We start from the raw sequence: 20,916 nt of genomic DNA, 5'->3' as shown, positions 1-20,916 counted from the left end.
CCCCAGTTGGGACACTGACCCAAACCAACTGCTGTGAAGGCACTTTTGAGACAACTGTAAGTGTAACCACATACTGACTACTAGCTAATTCTGAAAATGGGTTCACCTTGTGAGTGGTAATGGGCATTAAGGTTATGTAAGAAAATATCCCTATTTTTTAGAAATATCTACCAAAGTAGGTATGAAATTATATGATATCTGGGATTCCCTTAAAATATTTAGCAAAGGACAGATGAATCAAATGTGGCGAAAATCTTGAATATCACTGAATCTGAGTGGTGTGGGGGGGTTGCTGCATCATAATTTAAAAACGTGGGAGGGGCGCCCGGGTGGCTCACTCATTGAGCATCTGCCTTCAGCTCAGGTCATGATCCCAAGGCCCTGGGATGGAGCCCCACACTGGGCTCCCTGCACGGTGGGTACCTGCTTCTCCCTCTCCTTCTGCTCCTGCTTATGTTCTCTCTCTCGCTGTATCTCTCTGTCAAAATAAATAAATAAGTAAAATCTTAAAAAAGAAATTGTGGAGTGCACAGCTGGCTGTGTCAACTCTTGATCTCAGGGTTGAAGTTCGAGCCCCATATGGGGCATAGAGTTCACGTAAAAATAAAATCCTTCAAGAAATAAAAACTAAAAATGCAAAACAAAGAGTCGGTTAAGGCAATTACAGAATTCCTCAGCTCCCTGAAGTTACGGAGATGGTTGCTTCCGCCACATTTTGCAGCAAATGCTTGCTGTTCACATATAACAACCACAAGCTGGTTTCTGAGTTTGGAAAACGTCCCTTTCTTCATGTTACCTGTTGGGTCATAATCCCCAAATCTTTAAAAGGTAGAGAATCCTCAGGAAGAAAGGCAGGAGGGAGAGGAAAAGAGGAGGGAGGGAGGGAATGCTGCTCCGGCCCTCACAGGGTGGCATGGAGCCTGAGCTGCTCTCCAAGGACAACCAGGTGGCGCTCACACAGATGAGCAGTGAGGTCCTCCTGAGTGAAGGGATGTGGGCTGGCGCTAAGCGTGGCCCCTAGAACAGGCTCCTGACAGATCTCGGAGGCAAGATTTTAAATGTGCACGCACAGTTTTCTAGAGAGTGTTCAGTTTTCTTTGGATTCTTACAGGGATCCGTGTCCCTACAAGTTAAAAACCAATGCTCTTCATTCAAGAGAGTCTGAAAGCAAATTGGTTAGAATGAAGTTCTGGCCATAGACTGTCACAAGGAAAGATTTTTTATCTGAGAACATCTGATACTTTTGGAAAAGCTCCTGCTGGATCCAAAACAGCCCGCCTGACAGTCCATCTCTAACACCCGCCCCCCCAACCCAACAGCCTGGCCCTGCAGACAACACAGGCTCTGTCCCCAGCTGGCTCTGCTTCCCCAACCCACACCTCCAGCCAGCAGCACAGTCTCGCTGCCACCCCAAACCAGCCGAACAGGCACGGGGAGAAAGGGTCCCCTAGCGGGAGATGCTAACAGCAGAGCAGGTGACACGCATGGACACAAACACTCTGTTTATTTCGACCGTGGCCAAAGTCAGGGAGAGACGGCAGAAGCTCAGTGCACTAGACGTTCTCCCGGGCTCAAGGGTTCAATGATAGCTCACTGATGGCCGGGACAGTGCTGGCCTCCCTCTGAGGGCTGAATCTCCCGCCATCCCTGATGGGCTACTGCCCCGTGAGCACGGCCTCAATCATTCACCCTTTACAGTAGGAGAACATCAGTTTAGACTCCTTTATTCCCGCAAGCTGCCGCGTGGAGGGACAGCAGCGGCATCATTCAGTTATGGCGGAGTCCCGAGATGGGGGCTGAGGCCTCAGCAGGTGCACAGGACAGCGCTTTGGCTGAAGGGCTGCTGGCTCCTCAGTCCCACTGCCCACCGCCTGTCTAGCCTCCGGTGGAACGTCTGGGATGAGGGCCCATGGGGACAAGAGCACATGCCAGCGGGCCCAGGTGAGGACCCACCTCGAGCAGCACACGTGTCTCTGTGGAGCGCCGCGTTCACCTCAGCGCCGGAGCCTCAGGAAGAAAGCGTGTTTACACTCTGTACTCTCCAGGGGGTAATACTTATCGTAGAAATCTAAGACGTATTCTTCAGTCTTGAAGCCAAACTTCTGGTAGAGCAGCATAGCAGGGTTGCTTGCTGAGACGTGAAGGGTCACATCCTTGCCCATGCAGGTCTGCCAAAGGGGTGGAAAAGTACCCAATGAGAATCAAAGAGCCTGAGGGAAGTGAGTAGGTGAGGGAAGTCTGTGAAGTAGAGGTAGGTAGTTATGGCAACCGGGGACAGCAGGGCGGGTGACCGCTGGGAGCCCCGGTCACTCTCCGAGGCCGAGGCCCACACTCACAGAAACGCTCGAGACTGAGGAAATGGATGGCGTGCTGGGTGTTTTTGCTCTCCGAAGCAAAGGGCCCAGGGACAGTCTACTCTTAACTGGATTACTCTGTTTATACTTCGGTTACACTTCCAAATATCACACACATCAATACCTGGCCCTCTGACAATCTTGAAGTAGAGAACAAGATGAGCAGTTCTGCTTTTTAAAACTAGATGTTATCTTGCGCTCAAACTTGTAACAATGCCCTTCCTACACCCACTAGAAAAGATGCTAAGTTATGAGGCAAGATACGAAGTATTGGGACTTTTGTCTAGTTAAGAGACCTAAGGACCCAGTACAAACCTGAATCCTACAGGCCCCCTGCCATCCCTCCCAAACTGACAGAACTGCTCGCGGTTTCTGTATTCAACACTGCCCTAATCATAGGGGGAATGAGTGACCCTCATCCTATCAATCCGAGGCAAATTCTTAAGATTCTTAATCAGAACCAAAGTCCTATAAACTAAGACCGCACGCTCTAATGAGGAAGGCACCGAAATACTGAGGTTGGCAGGGTCCTGAGATTTTATAACCCCGTTTCCTCCCAGGCCTAGATTTAAGAGCCCTCTCAGGTAGACAGCTCTCCTCTTTCCTTTGCTTCACTCACATTCTGGGCCCACAGCACTGCTGCGAAGGCAGGAAATTAATTTTGTAGCGTGACACTTGTGTACCTGCGCCTGATCCAACCACGGCACCGTTGGGCACTACTGCCCAGCTGAGTAGCTCTGTCTGGGCCTGGGGTTTATGGGTTGGCCAAGGGCGGGGCCCTGCTCACAAGGGTAAACACTACTGCCCCCACCCGCTGAGCGCTAAGTACTGACCCTGCACCACGCCTTCTAGAGGCACACACATGGAAGTGTCACCCCTGAGCTGCCTGCAGACCCTAAGGCTGCCCGCAGGCCCCTGCTGGTGGGGGAAAGGCGAGGCTCTGGGGCCTGGAGAATAGGGTGTGGTACAACTGAGTCTCCTCACAGCACCACACAAGGGAGCACATACTAACTGCCAAGTGAGGAGAGAGGAAACCAACTTCTAGAAAACGCTTCTAAGTTCCAGCTGGCATCTGGGAAGTGTTAAGCACATTTCATGAAAAGCTGGGAAAACAGGGTGCTTGGGTGGCTCAGTCAGTTAAGTGTCTGCCTTTGGTTCAGGTCATGATCCCGGGGTGCAGGAATCGAGTCCTATGTTGGGAATCCTTGCTCAGTGGGGAGTCTGCTTCTCTCTCTCTCTCCCTCCACCCCTCCCCACTGCCCGTGCTCTCTCTCGCTTCTGGTCTCTCTCTCTCTCAAATAAAATCTTTAAAAATAATAATAAAAAATAAAAATAAAATAATAAAAACTGGAAAATGACATTTTATCTTCTCCTTCCTCTATTTATTTTTTTTTAAAGATTTTATTTATTTATTTGACAGAGATCGCAAGTAGGCAGAGAGGCAGGCAAAGAGAGAGGGAAGCAGGCTCCCTGCTGAGCAGAAAGTCCCGTGTGGGACTCGATTCCAGGACCCTGAGATCATGACCTGAGCCGAAGACAGAGGCTTAATCCACTGAGCCACTCAGGTGCCCCTCTCCTTCCTCTATTTAGAAGGATTCTTGGGGCGCCTGGGTGGCTCAGTGGGTTAAAGCCTCTGCCTTCGGCTCAGGTCATGATCCCAGTGTCCTGGGATCGAGCCCCATATCGGGCTGTCTGCTCCGCAGAGAGCCTGCTTCCTCCTCTCTCTCTCTCTGCCTGCCTCTCTGCCTACTTGTGATCTCTGTCAGTCAAATAAATAAATAAAATCTTTAAAAAAAAAAAAAGATGGAAAAAAAAAATAAAAGGATTCTTGCTTGTGGACATTGGGAGGGTATGTGCTATGATGAGTGCTGTGAAATGTGTAGGCCTGATGATTCACAGACCTGTACCCCTGGGGCTAATAATATACTATATGTTAATAAAAATAATAATAAAAAATAATAAAAAAATTTTTAAAAAAAGAATCTTGCCCATGTAACACACAATCCTCCTTGCCAAATGGTTTCTTTCTTTCTTTCCCTTTTAAAAAAAAAAAAAATTATTTATTTATTTGACAGAAAAAGAGAGAGAAAGCACACTGTGGGAGAGGGAGAAGCAGACTCCCCGCTGAGCAGGGAGCCCAATGACCTTGAGATCATGACCTGAGACCCCCAGGTGCCCCAGCCAAATGGTTCTGAAATAAAAGTTTACCAGAAAGATTCTGAGAGGGGAATTCCTTACATGTTTTTCTGATGTTAATATATAAGTATATGGTATATTTTCTTCAACAGTGGTACAGAGATATCAAAAGATGAATTATAACTCAGTACTAAAATCAAGTCTTAAAAACTTATACAGCTTGTACAGTGACAGTAAAGTGAAGAATAATCAGCAATAAGAGAATATATGGTCTTGGTTGAGACAGTTTTGCTAAAATGTTTAAAAATACTTAAAAACTTTTGCAGTTGCACAGGTGGGATTATCCTCGGTGAAAGAAGTCAGACAAAAACAGGCACCGTATGATCTCATTTAGCTCTCAGAATCTAAAAAGCAAACAATAAAAGCTGAACTCACAGATACAGACAACAGACTGGTAGCTGCCAGCAGCGGGGTCGGGGGCGGGTGAACCGGCTGCAGGGGCGTCCAAAGGAATAGACTTGTAGGTTATAAAACAAGGCAGTCCTGGGGATGTCCCGGAATGCACGGACACTAGCGTTTACGATACTGCACTGCATAAATGAAAGTTGTTAAGAGAAGTGATCTTAAGGGTTCTCATCCCAAGAAAACAAATGTTTGTAGCTACGTAACTCCGTGTGGTGCTAGTGTTGTTTCACAACATATACAAGTATGGAATCATCACACTGTACAGCTGAGACGAGGATGCTTTGTATGTCAGTTATACCTCACTAAGAAAAAAACCCCTGAAGACCACAGTTCCACTTCCACTCCTCAGAGTCACGTGGTGGGTCCCTAAGAGCAGCAGCAGTTACCAATATAATATGGTAATATGGGTCCTACGAGGGCTTTGGGCTCTCATGTCTGGAATTACCTCATTTTATTTACTATACATGTTTACAACTAGTTTCTTTGAAGCCTAGGCCTGAACAGCGATCTTATTCTAGAGGGGGAAGATTTTTATCTGTGTGTGGTAAGAACCTCAGGAGGGATGTTTTCTCACTGGGTTTCTGAGACCACCCATTCTGTTCGGCTGTGCTAGGAAGGCTCAGCCCAGCACTGTCCCTCCATCCCTCTTCCACGTATTCCTGAAGGAGCCCAAAGGCCAGCTGGTAGCACAGCTTACCTGAATCAGATGGTAAATCATGAATGTTGCAATCCCTGCTCTTCTCCATTCAGGGTGGACAAACAGAAATGAAATGTAAGCTTCATTGTACTTCACGTCGGGAACCATGAAGCCAAAGGCAATGATGACTTTTTTATAAAGGACAACAACACTGAAGTCTGGATACTGCAGGCACTCAGACAGGTCAATGCCTAAAGAAAAGAGATAATTGGAGATTCAAACTGGATACCTTCTGGAATTAAGACCAAGCTGTTCAGTCTGACTTACAACTACACCTGCACGCTAAAAAAAACCAAAAATCAAAAAACAAAACTGAAGACAGATATATTAGCATAGACATCATACATTCAAATCATAAAAATAAAAGTGAAACTAACATGCTAAGTGAAGGAATGCAGTCAGAAAAGACCACATATTCTGATTCCATGTATGTCTTTTTTCTAAGTACATGTTTGACAAGAAGGAAGAAAGGGTCGGTAGTAGAGAATGCACAGGCTAAAACTGGACATACCTGCCTTTGAACTTAGCCTCCTCTGCAGTGTGTGTCAGCTGACACCTCCTAGATGTGGGCCTCAGCGTCTGCACACCCAGACCTCACAGGGTGGGAGCAAAGACCCGAGCGCCCATACTGTTGTGTGTACAGTTTACAAGCTCTTTTGTACAAAGGTTACATTTTATAGTGAACGGGATAAACAAATAATGATTGCATTTATAAGGTATGGAGGCACCCAGAGTAAGGTCAGGAAGTAGGAGATGCTCCTGCAATGTTCCTTTTGGCCCCCATACCACTCCTAAAAGATGAACACAACTCTGCCACCACACGTGCACTGCTACATGATTATCAGACAACAAAGATGACACAGCTCTAATCCCAATGAAATCTTATCTAACATCTGTAATATTTCCTTTGCGTTTCAAAGCAGTGCAGTAAGACAGATCCACAAAGAACATGTTTATATTTAGCAATGAAAATGTGCTCACTCCTCTACTTGGTGGCTCTGGTCTGCAGAGAGACAATATATTCAGGCTGATAAAATAACAAATCATATTGGGTTTACTCTTATTTTTAAAGTCTCCAATTGGAGGATACATGGGTGGCTCAGTTGGTTAAGCAGCTGCCTTAGGCTCAGGTCATGATCCCAGCGTCCTGGGAACGAGTCTCACATTGGGCTCCTTGCTTGGCAGGGAGCCTGCTTCTCCCTCTGCCTATGCCTGCCACTCTATCTGCCTGTTCTCTCTCTCTCTGACAGATAAATAAATAAAATCTTAATAAATAAATAAATAAATAAATAAAGTCTGCAATTGGGATACTTGGTTTTTTAAAAATGCCTTTTGGCTTTATTAACACTCTCCCGAAGGAATAGCTAAATAAACAAAATTACAGAATTATTAGGCAAAAAATCAAAAGTGTCCCAACACGCCCAAGGTACCAGTCAGTGTATCACTGATACCAGGTAGATATTACCTGGTATTTAGACATATGTAGAAGCAAAACAGGATGAATCTTTTATTCTGGAAGTGGAGAGAGACAAGGAAGAGAAACATACAAAAATACTGTTTATTACTTTAACTGCTGGCTTCTTCTTGATCTTAGGAAGAAAGAGGTATTCATATTTTACTATTCCTATCTTAGCAGAGACAAACTAAATGAAATCATGAGTAAAGGTTTTAGAGTCGCATGACATACACTAATTTAAAAATATCACTAAAGTGAACCAAACAGAAAACAGATCTGCCTAGTTTGCGAGGGGGAACATACCAGGCCAGAAAAACTCCTGACACATGGAGTTTATCGTTGGGATGTGATTTGGCCGGACATAACAGTAATCAAGAGGTGCCTCGGCTTCTGGCGTCCAGTGAGGGTCGCTCCTGTGCAGGTGGGAACGAATCTGTGACAGGAGCTGCAGTTTGGGTGGCTTTGTTTCATAATCACGCCTCCGGGATCGCAGAAAAAAACAAAAGTCGAGTCAAGAAAAATATACAATGTCATTCCTAGCCAAGTGATTCACATAAACTCCTTACTTGGCCTGAAATTCTAAGTAAACTTGTGTTACTTTCTGTGGTAGATACCTTGACAACTTGAAAGCCTGATACTTTCTGGTATGAAATTTAAAATTCGCCTCTGCACCTGATAGGAACCCTACTTGTGCTAGCGAGCCTTCATGAACAGAGGGAGGGACCAAACAGCAGCCTGACTCAAGCCAGCGCTCTGGCCCAGGCCCGAGTCCAGCGAGGGAGGGCCCAGCACTGCCCGGGCCGCGGGGGCAGTCTCACTCACCGCCTCCACAGGCCGGGCGCAGACGGCAGTGCTGGGCAAGGAGGATCACGTGACTCTGCCTCGAGTATGGGGCACAAACACACCTTCTCAAGACAGAACCAGGGCCTCGCTAGTCAGCTCAGCTTCCACAGCACTGCTAGACAACGAGACTCATCATCACCCCCAGACTAAGCCCAACTGAGACAACTCTCTCATTTTTTTCATTTAACAGACTACCAAATATATACCATTTTAAAACTGAAAAGAAACACAATGAGTATAATACTCATAAAGAAATCTAATGGAGTTAACTTACTATTCTTGCTTTTTACATTTCTTTCAAAGGACTATCCTTTCTGCCAAAAACTACAATCAAAACAAGCTAAGGATAAGACTGGATGTGGAGCACAGACTCAGTCCGTGTTGATGCCTGTTCCCAGGGGAGGGTGTGGACTCACTGCTGTGGAGGACCAGGGTGTAGAAGCCACCAATGCCATTCCTCATAACATGCTCAACATCACAGCTCTTGCCCATGTACCTGATGTATGGCTTCAGGATCCGAGAGGTGTAAGGGCTGACAATACTCTGGTCCACGGCCATATCTTCAGAGCCCACCAAACGATACAGAAACCTAGTGGTCTGGTGCCGAAACCCTTTCCTGGATGGCAAGGCAGTCTACGAGAAAGAAATGCTGGTTATGCAGAAATAAAGTCACTCAAATGATGGGTTTAATTTCAAAGATTAGTACATAGGACTTTTTTTTTTTTTTTTTTTTTTTTTTTTTTTTTTTAAATTTATTTATTTATTTGTCAGAGAGAGAGAGAGAGAGAGAGAGAGTAAGCACAGGCAGACAAGAGTGGCAGGCAGAGTCAGAGGGAGAAGCAGGCTCCCTGCAGAGCAAGGAGTCCGATGTGGGACTCGATCCCAGGACCCTGAGATCATGACCTGAGCCGAAGGCAGCCGCTTAACCAACTGAGCCACCCAGGCGTCCCCATAGGACTTTTTTATGTGTCGGAAAATAGGTCTTTCTTATTGCTTATTCAGAATGTTCGATGTGCAATACAAACCTCATAGGTACCTCTGCATAAGATCAGATACGAAAAGCCGATCCTGGTTACAATAGTTTAAACTTGAGATAATTTAATCAATTTTAAAGTTACTTAAAAATTTTCAGCCACTGGAGTGAGTGGAAAGCAGGACTGAGCTCTGGATTTACAGTTTCTGTCAGTTGCATTCTGCCCTCTTGACACCTCCAGTCCAGTTGTCAGATGGTAACCCACTCACGTGGGTCACGGTGCAGGAGTCGGCTGGTATCCGCAGAGCAGCATCAGCCCTGTGTGTTGGTTTAGTAAAATAGGCCTCTGCTCCACTGAGTACACCTGACAGGAGCAGGACTGACATAGACCTTCGTCCTTACGCCAAATCACGACAGTGGAGAGGCCCACTGTGCTCCTCAGGTGGGTGTCCGAGAGGAACAGGTGGGATTCACCCTGGGAGCCCAAAGAGAGATGTCTGTTTCCCAGAGCGCTGCTCCAGGGCCCCCAGTCATGTAGGAACAGAATGTGTGCAATTAGGGTTTTACAGCAAAGAGCCCAGATGGAAGATTCAAAGGCACATTTATAAAGTGGTTTGCCAAGGGCTGGATGAAGTTTAGAAAACTGACTTGCTTTTGGAGAGTCCGTTTGCTCTTTAGCTTAGAAAATAACTTTGTTGAAAGGAGAGAAAGAATTCCTTCTCTTATAATTTGCTCTCATTACTTTCCCCAAATGGACACCAAAACTTTCAGGGGTGCCTGGGTGGCTCAGTGGATTAAAGCCTCTGCCTTCGGCTCAGGTCATGATCCCAGGGTCCTGGGATTGAGCCCTGCATCGGGCTCTGCTCAGCAGGGAGCCTGCTTCCCCCTCTCTCTCTGCCTGCCTCTATGCCTACCTGTGATCTCTGACTGTCAAATAAATAAATAAAATTAAAAAAAAAAAAAAAAAAAAAGCTTTTAAAGGATGACTGAAATTCTTCCAGGACTTTCAAAAAAGTTTCAGAGGGAGATTCAGAGCTATGGCATATAGTTTCCAAAGACAGCCTCAACACTTCCTCCTGCACCCATGGGGACATTTGGCTCCTCCTATCAAGCGGCAGAGTCCATTCCCTCCCCTTGAACCTGGGTGGGCCTTGCAACAGGCCTTGACCAATGACAAAGTATCAGAAGTAACATTTTGGTATCTTGAGCCCAGGCCTTAAGAGGACCGGCAGCTTCCACTCTCTCTCCCAGTCCAGCTTCCACGGTGTCCAGGCTGGACCCTGGAATGTCTAGAGGCCCCATGGAGATGGGCTCTGGAGGAAGGGAAGCCCATCCTGGTCGTTCTAATCCTGACCAAGGTCCCTACTGAAGGCAGCCACAGGGCTGACCTCAGCCTTTAGCACGTGGGGTAGAATCACCATCCAGCTGAGCCTAGCCAACCCACAGAATCAGAAGAAGGACGGAATACTGCTTTAAGCCTCTTAAGTTTTGGAGTGATTTGTAACGCACCAATAGACCACGGAGACAGCAGCCACTGAACCACTGGCCCATGATGGACGATCTGGCTCATGTGTCGAGGTGAGTTGTGTGGAACTCCACAGGTGTCATCCAGTATCCTGACTTCTTTCCACCTAGCCCACCTGCGACATCTGCCTGGATCACTGCCACCACTTCCCACGGGTCTCCCCACTGCCACTCTCACCCCTTATCACCCGTTCTCTACATGGAGTCAGATGCTTCTTTTAAAATCAAATACATTCCCTTCCCTTGTCAAAACTCCTATGTGACTACCCTTACAATTTAAAGTCCTTGCCTTTCACTGCAGGATCTACCTGTTACCTCTGTGGCCTCATCTCCCACCTACTTCCTCCGCCATCACTAGGCTCCAGCTCCAGACACCAGACTATCTGCTGCCTTGGGGCCTGCACCTGGGGCTTCTCCCTGAACCTTCTACAAGCCAGGTCCTCCTTGTGGAGAAGATGGGATTAAGTGCTACCTCCACTGAGAAGAGGTCCTCACCCTGTCCCAAGTGGTACTGCGGCCTTCTGCTCTCCCACCCACTGCAGCACCCACCTTGCAGGAAATGATCCGTGATGGATCACCGCTCCATCAGGCGGGCACCATCTGCCCTAATTCACCGCAGCGTCTCCAGCTAGAGGAGTACTTAGCACACATGAAGTACTCAACATTTGCTGAATGACAAAATAGTGTGTGGGGGGGGGCGCTGGGGAGCATCCCAAACTCAGGTAAGTTTGGGAAATATTAAGTGAGTTTCTTCAAACTTACAGTTCTAAACAAAATGGAGCACCAGGTGGGCTGCTGGGTCCCTTCCCCAAACCCATCCTGAAAGATGCCACAAGAGTGTGAAGGAAGATGGAACACAAAGGCTTTGAGAAACCTCAGGAGAAACCAAAGGAGGCCAGGTACAGGTGAGGCAGCATAGGGCAGCCTACAGCAGAGAAAGGCTTTCCACCACAGATGGGGCTGGAGGTGCTTCTTGATCAGGCCACTTCCTCTTGCAAGCTCTGCTCTGAGTAGATCTCAAGCCAGTCAACTTTGCCTGCAAGTGCTGGCTGGAGGGGTCACGGCAGGACACCCGGAGTGCTGGAGACTTCTAACTTGCCAAGAGGATAACACGCTAGGTACCAGACTTTTGCCCCTCCCAAGGGTGTATACACCAGCAAAGGCACCTGGTTAGAACAAGACAATATTCATTCACAAGGAAAAAAACACTCAAGATATGTCGTCAACAAGGAGTGCAAAAGAAAACAAAGTAAACAAAGTACACAGAAAAAGACAGAATAATTTACTAGACAGCCAAGCGTTTTCAAAAAGCAAATAGTCATCAGAGAAAAGCAGACCAAAATGACAATGAGATACCATTTGACACCCACTAAGACAGCTATAATTAAAAAAGGTAAGTACTGGTAAGGATGTGTGGACAAGTCAGGGTCTGAACAAACGGAGAATCAGCAACTCTTCGTAGATCCCTCAGAGAACTGAAATCACAGAGCGAACTACTCCCCCACAAACTGAAAAGACCAACAGGTGGATACAGAGAAGAGTAGAGTAGAAGAGCAGAGTAGAAACCTCCAGGGACAAACCGACAAATTACTGGAGGCACAGTGTGGATGAAGGGGAGAGAAAAAAACTACGGGGGGGGGGGGCACATTTTTGTGACTTTTACCTCCAGGAGCTCTACCAGGTTCTCATGGTAAGGATCAAAGAAAAATCCCCTCAGGCTTCCAGCAGGGAAAAGGCAGCTGTTTTGAAAATACGTCAGAGTCCTTTGTTCTTCTTAACAAGGTCTGCTCTCAAGAGAAACTATTTTACCAGAACCTAACCCATTGGTTGTGTGTGGTTTTTAAAATTAATTAATTATTTATTTGTCAGAGAGAGAGAGAGAGAGAGAGAGCGCGCGCGAGCGTGTGCACAAGCGAGGGGAGTGGCAAGTAGAGGGAGAAGCAGGCTCCCCGCTGAGCAAGAAGCCCCTATGTGGGGCTTGATCCCAGAACCCTGGGATCATGACCTGGGCCGAAGGCAGACACCTTCCGGACCAGGTGTCCTGACCCATTGGGTTTCACCAGAACCGAACCAACCTGTGGAAAGGGAATTAGCCATCTCCAGCTCCCTCCTGCCATTCCACGCCACCTAACTGGGGAGGCAAATCTGAGAAGCACTGTGATAGTCACAGCCCAGGAACACATGTTCACTGAGAACTAATCATAGGTCCATAGAACGCTTCTCACTCTACATCTCACTGCTATACCACTACAGGCCTATTTTCCACAGTTTTTTTAATCTACGATATCCTATTTGGCTTTCAACAAAAAATTAAAAACATGTTAAAAAGCAAAAGACATTGTCTGAAGAGACAGAGTGAGCATCGGAACTAGACTCAGACAAGGCAGAGATGTCGGAATTATTAGACTAGGAATTTAAGACGACTATGATTAACATGTTAAGGGCTCTACTGGACAGAGTAGACAACACCCAAGAACAGAGGGGCAATTTAACCAGGGAGATGGAAATGCTAAGAAAGAATCAAGAAGAAATGCTAGGGATCAAAAACATAATAGAAATATAGAACTATCTTTGGTGGGCTCATTAGTAGACTGGATACGGTTGAAGAAAGGACCTCCGAGCTTGAGAATATGTCAAGAGGAACTTCCAAAACTGAAAACCAAAGAGGAAAAAAAGACAAAAAAAAAAAAAAAAAAAAAAAAAAAAAACAACCAGAACAGAACAGAATATCCAAAGCTGTGTTACAACCACAAAAGGTGTAAAATACACATAACAGGGATACCAGAACGAGAAGAGAGAAAGGAACAGAAGAAATATTTAAAGCAGTAATGACAGAGAACTTCGCCAAATTAATGAGACACCACACCAAACCCACAAATCTGGGAGGCTCAGAGAACCAAGGCAGGATGAATGTCAAGATGAAACCGATGAAAAGCATCAAGTTGCACACAAGTCAAAGTGGTTGCCCGGAGGCTTCAGGGAAGCTCAATTTTAAAGTCCCCTTGCTTCTCTCTTGCACAACCGCTCCCGCCTTCTCAGCCTTTTGTTTCAGGAAGCCAGTACTATCCTGAAGACTAGCCGGAGAGGCTGGCGGCACAGACACAATTCCCATCGAAACCAGCTAGATCCTGTGTTTCCCTGTAAAATCCCCCAGCCCCTTCCTCAGCCTGCTGCAGCCTCCTGAGCTGGGCAAAGTCATAAGGCTATTGTTCCTCTGTAGCCCAAACTCCTTGTGTGGTACTTGGCTCTGAAGCACAGAGGTTAGTGGTTTTTGACAACAAATAAGCATATAAGATGCCTGTGACTGCTGTGACTGAAGGAGATGCTCTAACAAGATAAATGAATGAGATCAAAAAACACTTCTGAAATGCACAAATAGAATTTAAAAATGGTAAGGAAGATACAATTCTGAAAGCTTCCAGGGTGCGGGAGGAAGAAAGACCACCTACAAAGAAACACGAATAAGCCAACAGTGAGACTCACAGCAGCAACACTGTATGCAAGATAATGGAGTGATAATTTCAAAATGTTGAAGGAAAAAATAAAACAATTTTATATCCAGCTATGCTATCATTTGAATGCAAGGGTGAAAGGAAAATAATCTCAGACATACAGGTATTCAAAATTAATCTCACAAAGACCAAGTTTTTTAAAACTGTTAAAAAGTAGACTAACAAAAAATTAATCTAGGGAGAAACGATGGGAAATAAGCGTAAACAATTTAGTGAGGTTTACTGTTACCTAAATAATACAAAAGAAAAAAGGTAAGAGCATGCAAAAATATTCTGTTTGGAAGAAAGACTACATGATAATATTAAAAAATTAACAGAAAAATAAACATATGTCATAAGTTAGAACTTACAAAAAGTAACTTTCTTTATAACTAAGAATCATCATATACACTATTTTCTCTGACCACAACATAATCTGATTGGAAATTAAATCAACTACTACAAGAGACCTTAAAAATGCCTATGTATCTAAAAATAAAAAACAACAAAAAGCACTAAATAACTCGGGTTACAGAGGAAATAACAAGAAAAAATACAAACTGCTAAGTACTGATAAATACGTCATTCCAAAAGTCCTAAGTCATAGCTAGCGTAGTATTACAGGGACATTTATAGCTATGGCTGTATTTAACAAGAAAGAGTATGGATTGAGCCAATGCACTGATAGCTGCTCCCCTGTGTAACTGCATTAAAATGATACTGAAATTCCAGGTTAGGATGGGGGATTAATCACACAATTTTATCCCTTCCCCAAACCCACTAAAACTATAGAATAAGACTTTAGAAAAAAAGAGAAGGATACAAAAATAGGAAGATCAGGGGAAGAAACATCTGGGAAGCAGATGGACAAATACTAACTGCTTCTAAGCCAAAATTCCAAGCTGGCTTTGGGGAAGGTGAGAAGCAGGCCAATCTGTACTGCAGCATCCTCTTAAAACCCGGGGGCAGCACCAGACTCCTCTGGAGTTGGGGAAAAACGAGGCAGTAGGGCGCCTGGGTGGCTCAGTGGGTTGGGCCGCTGCCTTCGGCTCGGGTCATGATCTCAGGGTCCTGGGATCGAGTCCCGCATCGGGCTCTCTGCTCAGCAGGGAGCCTGCTTCCTCCTCTCTCTGACTGCCTCTCTGCCTACTTGTGATCTCTCTCTGTCAAATAAATAAATAAAATCTTTAAAAAAAAAAAAAAAAAAAAAAAAAAAAAAAAAAAAAAAAAAGAAAAACGAGGCAGTAGAAAAAGAGGCAGGCAAAAGCTGTGGGCAGTCTGAGCCCCAAGCCCTTAGCCCCTGCTGCCAGGTGCCTGCCTCCCCGTGGACGTCTGGACGTCCCATCCCTAGAGAAGGTGTGACCAGCACTCTGGATGGTCTGCTTCCATGGCATGGAGGAGGGGTCCCACAGGTTGAAGGCTAGGGTCCCCCTTTCCCTAGGTGGTAACCAGGGTTCTAAGACTGGAAGACTGACTGGCCCAGGGGGAAAGACCCCAAGGAAGAGACGGTGGGGGGGGGTCCACATCAAAGGATCCTCCTCTGTAATGGGTCTGGACACAGAGATCCAGGTTGAGCCTCGTTCTCCCTCAGAAAGGGAGAGCACTGCCACCAGGACTGCTCAGGTGTCTCTCGGTGTCCCAGCGCTGGCTGGGGACTCTGGCTTAAGTTCAAGGCCTTCTGATCACGTAACGTCTCTAATTTAATTTCGCAGGCAGCTCTCCTCCTAAAGCCACTAAGGACGCGCTCCATGACAGCACGGGGGTAAACCTACAGAAAGGTGAAGCTGAGGCACAGGACACTGAAGGCTCAGCGCTGAGGAATGGCCAGTGCGTCTCCAGGAAGGGAGGTCCCGGGACCACTAATGAGTGACAAGGGTCACTCGAGGGCAGGCACACTGAGGCCATCGTCTTAAGTCACCACTACAGTGCATCATCTTTTATTTAGTTTTGTCTTTTTAATTTTTTCATCGTAAGTGCCCTCCTTAATCCCCAATCCCTACTTCCCCCTTCCCCCGGAGCAACCAGCAGTTGTTCTCTATAATTAAGAGTCTGTTTCTAGATTAATCTTTTTTCCCCTTCATTTGATCTTAATTCCACGAATGAGTGAAACCGTACGCTATTTGTCTTTCTCTGACTCATTGTGCTTAGCATTGTGCTCTCTAGCTCCATCCACATCGTTGCAAATGGCAAGATGTCATTCTTTTTTTTTTTTAACAGCTGAGTAATATTCCTGTGTGTGTGTGTGCACGCGCGCGCGTATTTATAAACTTATATGTGTGTGTGTGTGTGTGTGTGTGTATATATATATATACATATATATATATATATAAAACCCATGTTCTTTACCCACTCATCTATCAGTGGACACCTGGGTTGGTTCTATAGCTTGGCTATTGTAAGTAATGTTGCAATAAACAAAGGGGTGCATGTATCCCTCTGAGCTTATGTATTTGTATTTTTTGGATAAATACCCAGCAGTGCGATTACAGGATCATAGGGTACACTGGACCATCTACTAAACTCAGTGAGCTGTAGACCAGAATCTCATCAGTGCTCAGCTGGGTTTCACCACGTACTCTCAGACTCCTCCACTCCTTCCCTGCCCACTCCCTGGATCAGAAGACTCTGACCTCCTACAAGCTGGAGGGAAGCACATCAATCTGGAGGCAGGAAACAGGGCCTCCGTGCCCCTGCCCAGACGTCTAGGACTGCCTAATGACCCTGAACACTGACTTCTTAAGAAAGGGGTCACAAGTGCTGGAGCCAGAACATGACCATGTGAATTTCCTGGGGCTGCCATAGCTATGGCCCACAAACCTGGTGGCTTAAATAACAAACTTACTCTTCCACAGTTCTAGAGAACAGAAGTCAGAAAGCATGGGGTCACCAGGGCCATGTGCTCTCTGACTATTCCAAGGAAGAATCCACTCCATGCTTTCTCTTACCTCCTGGTAATGCCAGCAATCCTCAGTGTCCCTTAGCTTATAGGAACATTGCTCTGCCCTGACCATCACATGGGCCTTCTGATCATGTAAAGTCTCCAATTTTATTTCGCAGGCAGCTCTCCTCCTGAAGCCACTAAGAACATGCTCCATGAGAGCACAGGGCTAAACTGCAGGTCTCCCTGAATCTGTCTCTGTGTCTCTTCCCTCCTTCTCATAAGGACACCAGTCATATTGGATTAAGTGCCCACCCTGCTCCAGTGCGACCTCGACCTCATCTTAACTAATTACATCTGCAAATGCCCTATTTCCAAACAAGGTCACACTCACCAGTACCAGGAGCAAAAATGTCAATATATCCTTGTGGGGGAGGAAGGGGGGGGGTGAGGGGTAGGGGAGCACAATTGCCTTTACAGCACTGACCCAGAGAGACTGCTCAGCTTACCCTTCCTGGAAGCCTCCCTCTAAGAATGGCAAAGTCCTTACAAAGCTAGATGGGTGCCTCCTACTTAGCCTTTTTTTAAAAACTAAAGGTGACATAAAAAAAAACTCAAGAGTAGAGCCCTTGGTGGTGGGGGGTGGGGAGAGTAGGCAGTACACAGAACCTCCAATGTGCTTGTAATGTTCTGTTTCTTAACCCAAGGGATACATGCAAAAGCACTTATTTTAGTAGTCTATAAACTATACTGATGTGTTTTATATATTCTTTAGTTATAGGATATATTTCACAACTTAAAAAATTAAGTATAGAGATTAAAAAGACAAACCCACAAGAACAAAGACATGATGAGTAGATGACTACAACAAAATCATCTGATAAGTGGCAAATGGCTAAGAACAGAGAGCAGAGCCTAAGGCAGCAATGCAGACAGACCAGGAGAGGCACGATTTACATGCAGAGCCTCAGGGAAGGTGATGGGTCCTGTTAACATTGAGAGTGACAAGAGGACTCTATGGACTGAGGGTCTCTTTACTTAAAAGGCTAAAGCCTCCAATTATACCCCCACTGCCCACATCCAGAAACGATTTTTCCCTCCATGGGTAGAAGGCTAGACAGTCTGGAAAGGCTTGGGCAGACATGGGAGCTGGCGGTATGGTCAACAGTGGGACTGAAAATGGGAAGCCTCAGGGAAGCAGGCTCCTGGTGCTCCCTATTCACCCTTAGGTACAGGCAGGCAAGTTACTACCTCCCAGGAAAGAAAGAAAATAGGAAAAAAGAAAGGCAAGAGATCCATCTAGGGTAGGGGTTGTTGGCAAACTATACCCCACAGGCCAAATCTGGCCTGTTGCAGTAAATAACGTTGTCACTGGGACACAGCCACGCCCAAGCATTTTATCTTGGTCTCAGAAACAGCACAGTAGAGTAGCTGCAACTCAGACTGTGTGGTCTGCGAAGCCAGAACCATCTACTGTCTGCCCCTTAACAGAAAGCCTGCCAACCCCTGGTCTAAAGGGTCCAAGATCCAAATAATAGGTGTGTTCTAAAGAGACAGAAGAGAGAAAATAGAAGACAGGAAATGAAGATGTTCCAGAATTCCAGGAGAGTTTCAAACTGCAAAGGCCCACACACCACATGGCCAACACAATGGGAGAAAAGGCCCCACACATGGTACATCACAGAATAAGATCAGAACACTGGCACCATCAGCCCACTAGTTTCCAAAGAAGACAGAAAAATGTGCAAATTATCCAAACAGGCAATCACCGACAGAGAAACAACTAGGAAACGTGAAAAATGTTTAAACTCACCTGTAAACGAAGACATGTAAATAAAAAATAAGATTTCACTTCACAGCCATCAGATTAGCAAAAGTAGTTAAAGGCTGCTTAGGAGCAAGAGCTAGCAAAGATTCAGGAAAATAAGACCTCTCATTCGTGCTGTGGAAGGGTGTATTCTTGAAGTTCTCATTCCCAGGAATGCACACACACCTGGACTCCTCTGGACGTTCTTGAGCAGCACTGATACGCATTGATCTATGCCTGCATGTATCTCCTACCTACAGAGATGTTTACGTGTCCTCGGAGCCTGCTCAGCACATGGTCTGGCACATTCTATGTCCTCCACAAAAGTGTCACTCAGGGCGATGACACAAACCATGTGCAAACTCAGTCCCCGCCAGGGACTAGGAGAGACAAAATGTCAAGGCTGTCTTGAATGCCCCAAAGGAAACAAACCAACCTAGATGTATTAATGGGTATTCATAATGAATAGTTTCAAAACATAAAGCCCAGCCATTTTTGTATCTTTCTCCCTTGCTGTTTCCTGTCTCCTCCCAGATCACTTGGGAGTTTAAGTCCCAGCACAGCTGTGCCCACTCGTGGTGCTGCCTGCCCCACCTCCATGGCCGCCCCGAGAGGCTCACCTGGTATCGGTCAAGGATTCGAAAGTCTGGACAGGTTGTTCTGTATGTGGCTTGTCCAGCTGGAAGCCTCGAAACTCCTCCTTCTTTGGCTCCATAAATGCCGTCAACTAACAGAAGAGCAGCATTAACAACTTGATCCAAGTCAAAAAGTGGTAATCCTCGATCTCTTTTCGCTTGCCTGACGATCAGCTTCCGCTTCAGTCTGCGAGCTTCCGGTGTCATGGCTACAGCACTGGGACAAGCTTCTAGCCGCTTCAGGAGCAGCTTCTCCTCATAGATGCTCACAGGGGTGTACTTGGGCCCTTTAGGTTTTCTGTCCTTCTCCAATTGAGGTTTCCTCTTCTCTCGAGTCCTGGTATGCAAAGACGTGTTGGAATCTGTGTCTTCACTGTCAATGTCCATCCTGTCGGGCTTCTCCTCCTCACTCTCTACCTCCTGCTTTATCTGTTCCGGCGCTCGGACCTTCTTTCTGCCCCCGACTACAGCCCCGGATGCTGCTGCCCCAGCGGGAGGTGGAACGTACTCCATCCCTGGGTCTATGACCCCATCGCCTTCCATCTCATCATCATCTGTGCAGAGTGCAAGACAGTGTGATCAAGACTGAGGAAAGAAGAAGTGCAGGGCACACGGCCCACCAGGTGAACACGCATGCATTATATCAGGGCCCACACATAAAACCAAAGATGCAAGAAAGGCAAGTCTTACCATGAAACAAGGCTTGTGGTGGCATCACATCTGGAATCAGATCTGCTTCTGAAAGCAAGCTGGGTGTGGCCGAGTGAGAGGCAGGGGTCCCAGGGGCAGAGAAATCCAGAGATGGAGAAGGAGATGGACTGGTCAAAGGGGTGCGGTCAGAGGAGCTCAAGGATGAGAAGTCAATCACTTCTCCTTTTTCTAGAATCACATCTGGCCTGCGGCCACGGCTTATGAACTTCACAGGAGTTGAAGAAGTACTCCTGTCAAGAAAGCTGGCCGCTTCCTTCTGGGCTCTCCTAATGTCCTTTGCTTCCTGAGTACGGGACCTTTTCTCTTTTAATTCCATGGCAGATTCCACGGGATTCCGACTTGCCCGTTTTCGAAGGCCCTCAACAGTAATGATGGGATCTAAAGTTGGTTTTGAGGCTGCCGGGAAAGAATAAATACCTAAATTTTCCAGAACAAATATCTCAACTTTAATTTGTTTTACTAATTTGTTATTGTGAACTTAACTACCATGTTCAAAATAGAGAAATGTTCAATGAATGACCTAAACTAAGACTTAGAGCTTTCTTAAGAAAAAAGGGATTATAATGCAAATTTAATTAATTAAAAGTTATCTTTTCCTTATCGAAACTGATAAACATTAAGTTTGGTAATGCTCTGCAAGAATGTGGGGAATGGGTATTTTCATGCCCTTCTAGTAAGGCATATATTTTATTACAACTTTTTGGAGGGTAATTTGACAACACCAGTTAAAATTCTGAATAAATAATGCTCTTCGATATAGCAACCTGTTTCCAGGAATCTATCACAAATAATTTACAGACAAATCTGTACAACTGTAGCATTGTTTAAAATAACAACAACAAAGAGGTAGAAGTAACCAGAACATCCATCAACAGGGGAATGGCCTCTTATACATCACCATATTAAGGCTGCTCAATGGGATACAATGAAAAAAAAAAGAAAAGAA

The 20,916-nt window shown here is 45.9% G+C and overlaps 1 protein-coding gene across 1 annotated transcript in view; it reads right to left on the bottom strand.

Moving 5' to 3' along the window:
• Window positions 1–1,487: 1,487 nt before the first annotated feature.
• The window catches only part of KAT14 (lysine acetyltransferase 14), a 34,402-nt gene continuing 14,973 nt past the window's right edge, over window positions 1,488–20,916 (bottom strand). Inside the window, exons 5-10 of the mRNA XM_059134125.1 lie at window positions 19,950–20,366; window positions 19,245–19,813; window positions 8,448–8,584; window positions 7,412–7,587; window positions 5,653–5,843; window positions 1,488–2,168 (exon numbers count right to left, since the gene is read on the bottom strand). Of these exons, the coding sequence (XP_058990108.1) occupies window positions 1,995–2,168; window positions 5,653–5,843; window positions 7,412–7,587; window positions 8,448–8,584; window positions 19,245–19,813; window positions 19,950–20,366 (1,664 nt within the window). The 3' untranslated portion in view covers window positions 1,488–1,994. The remainder of the gene's footprint in view (window positions 2,169–5,652; window positions 5,844–7,411; window positions 7,588–8,447; window positions 8,585–19,244; window positions 19,814–19,949; window positions 20,367–20,916) is intronic.

Source organism: Mustela lutreola, chromosome 9, assembly GCF_030435805.1.
Source record: "Mustela lutreola isolate mMusLut2 chromosome 9, mMusLut2.pri, whole genome shotgun sequence".
Classification (NCBI taxonomy): Eukaryota; Metazoa; Chordata; class Mammalia; order Carnivora; family Mustelidae; genus Mustela; species Mustela lutreola.
This window is presented reverse-complemented; position numbering and strand designations above follow the sequence as displayed.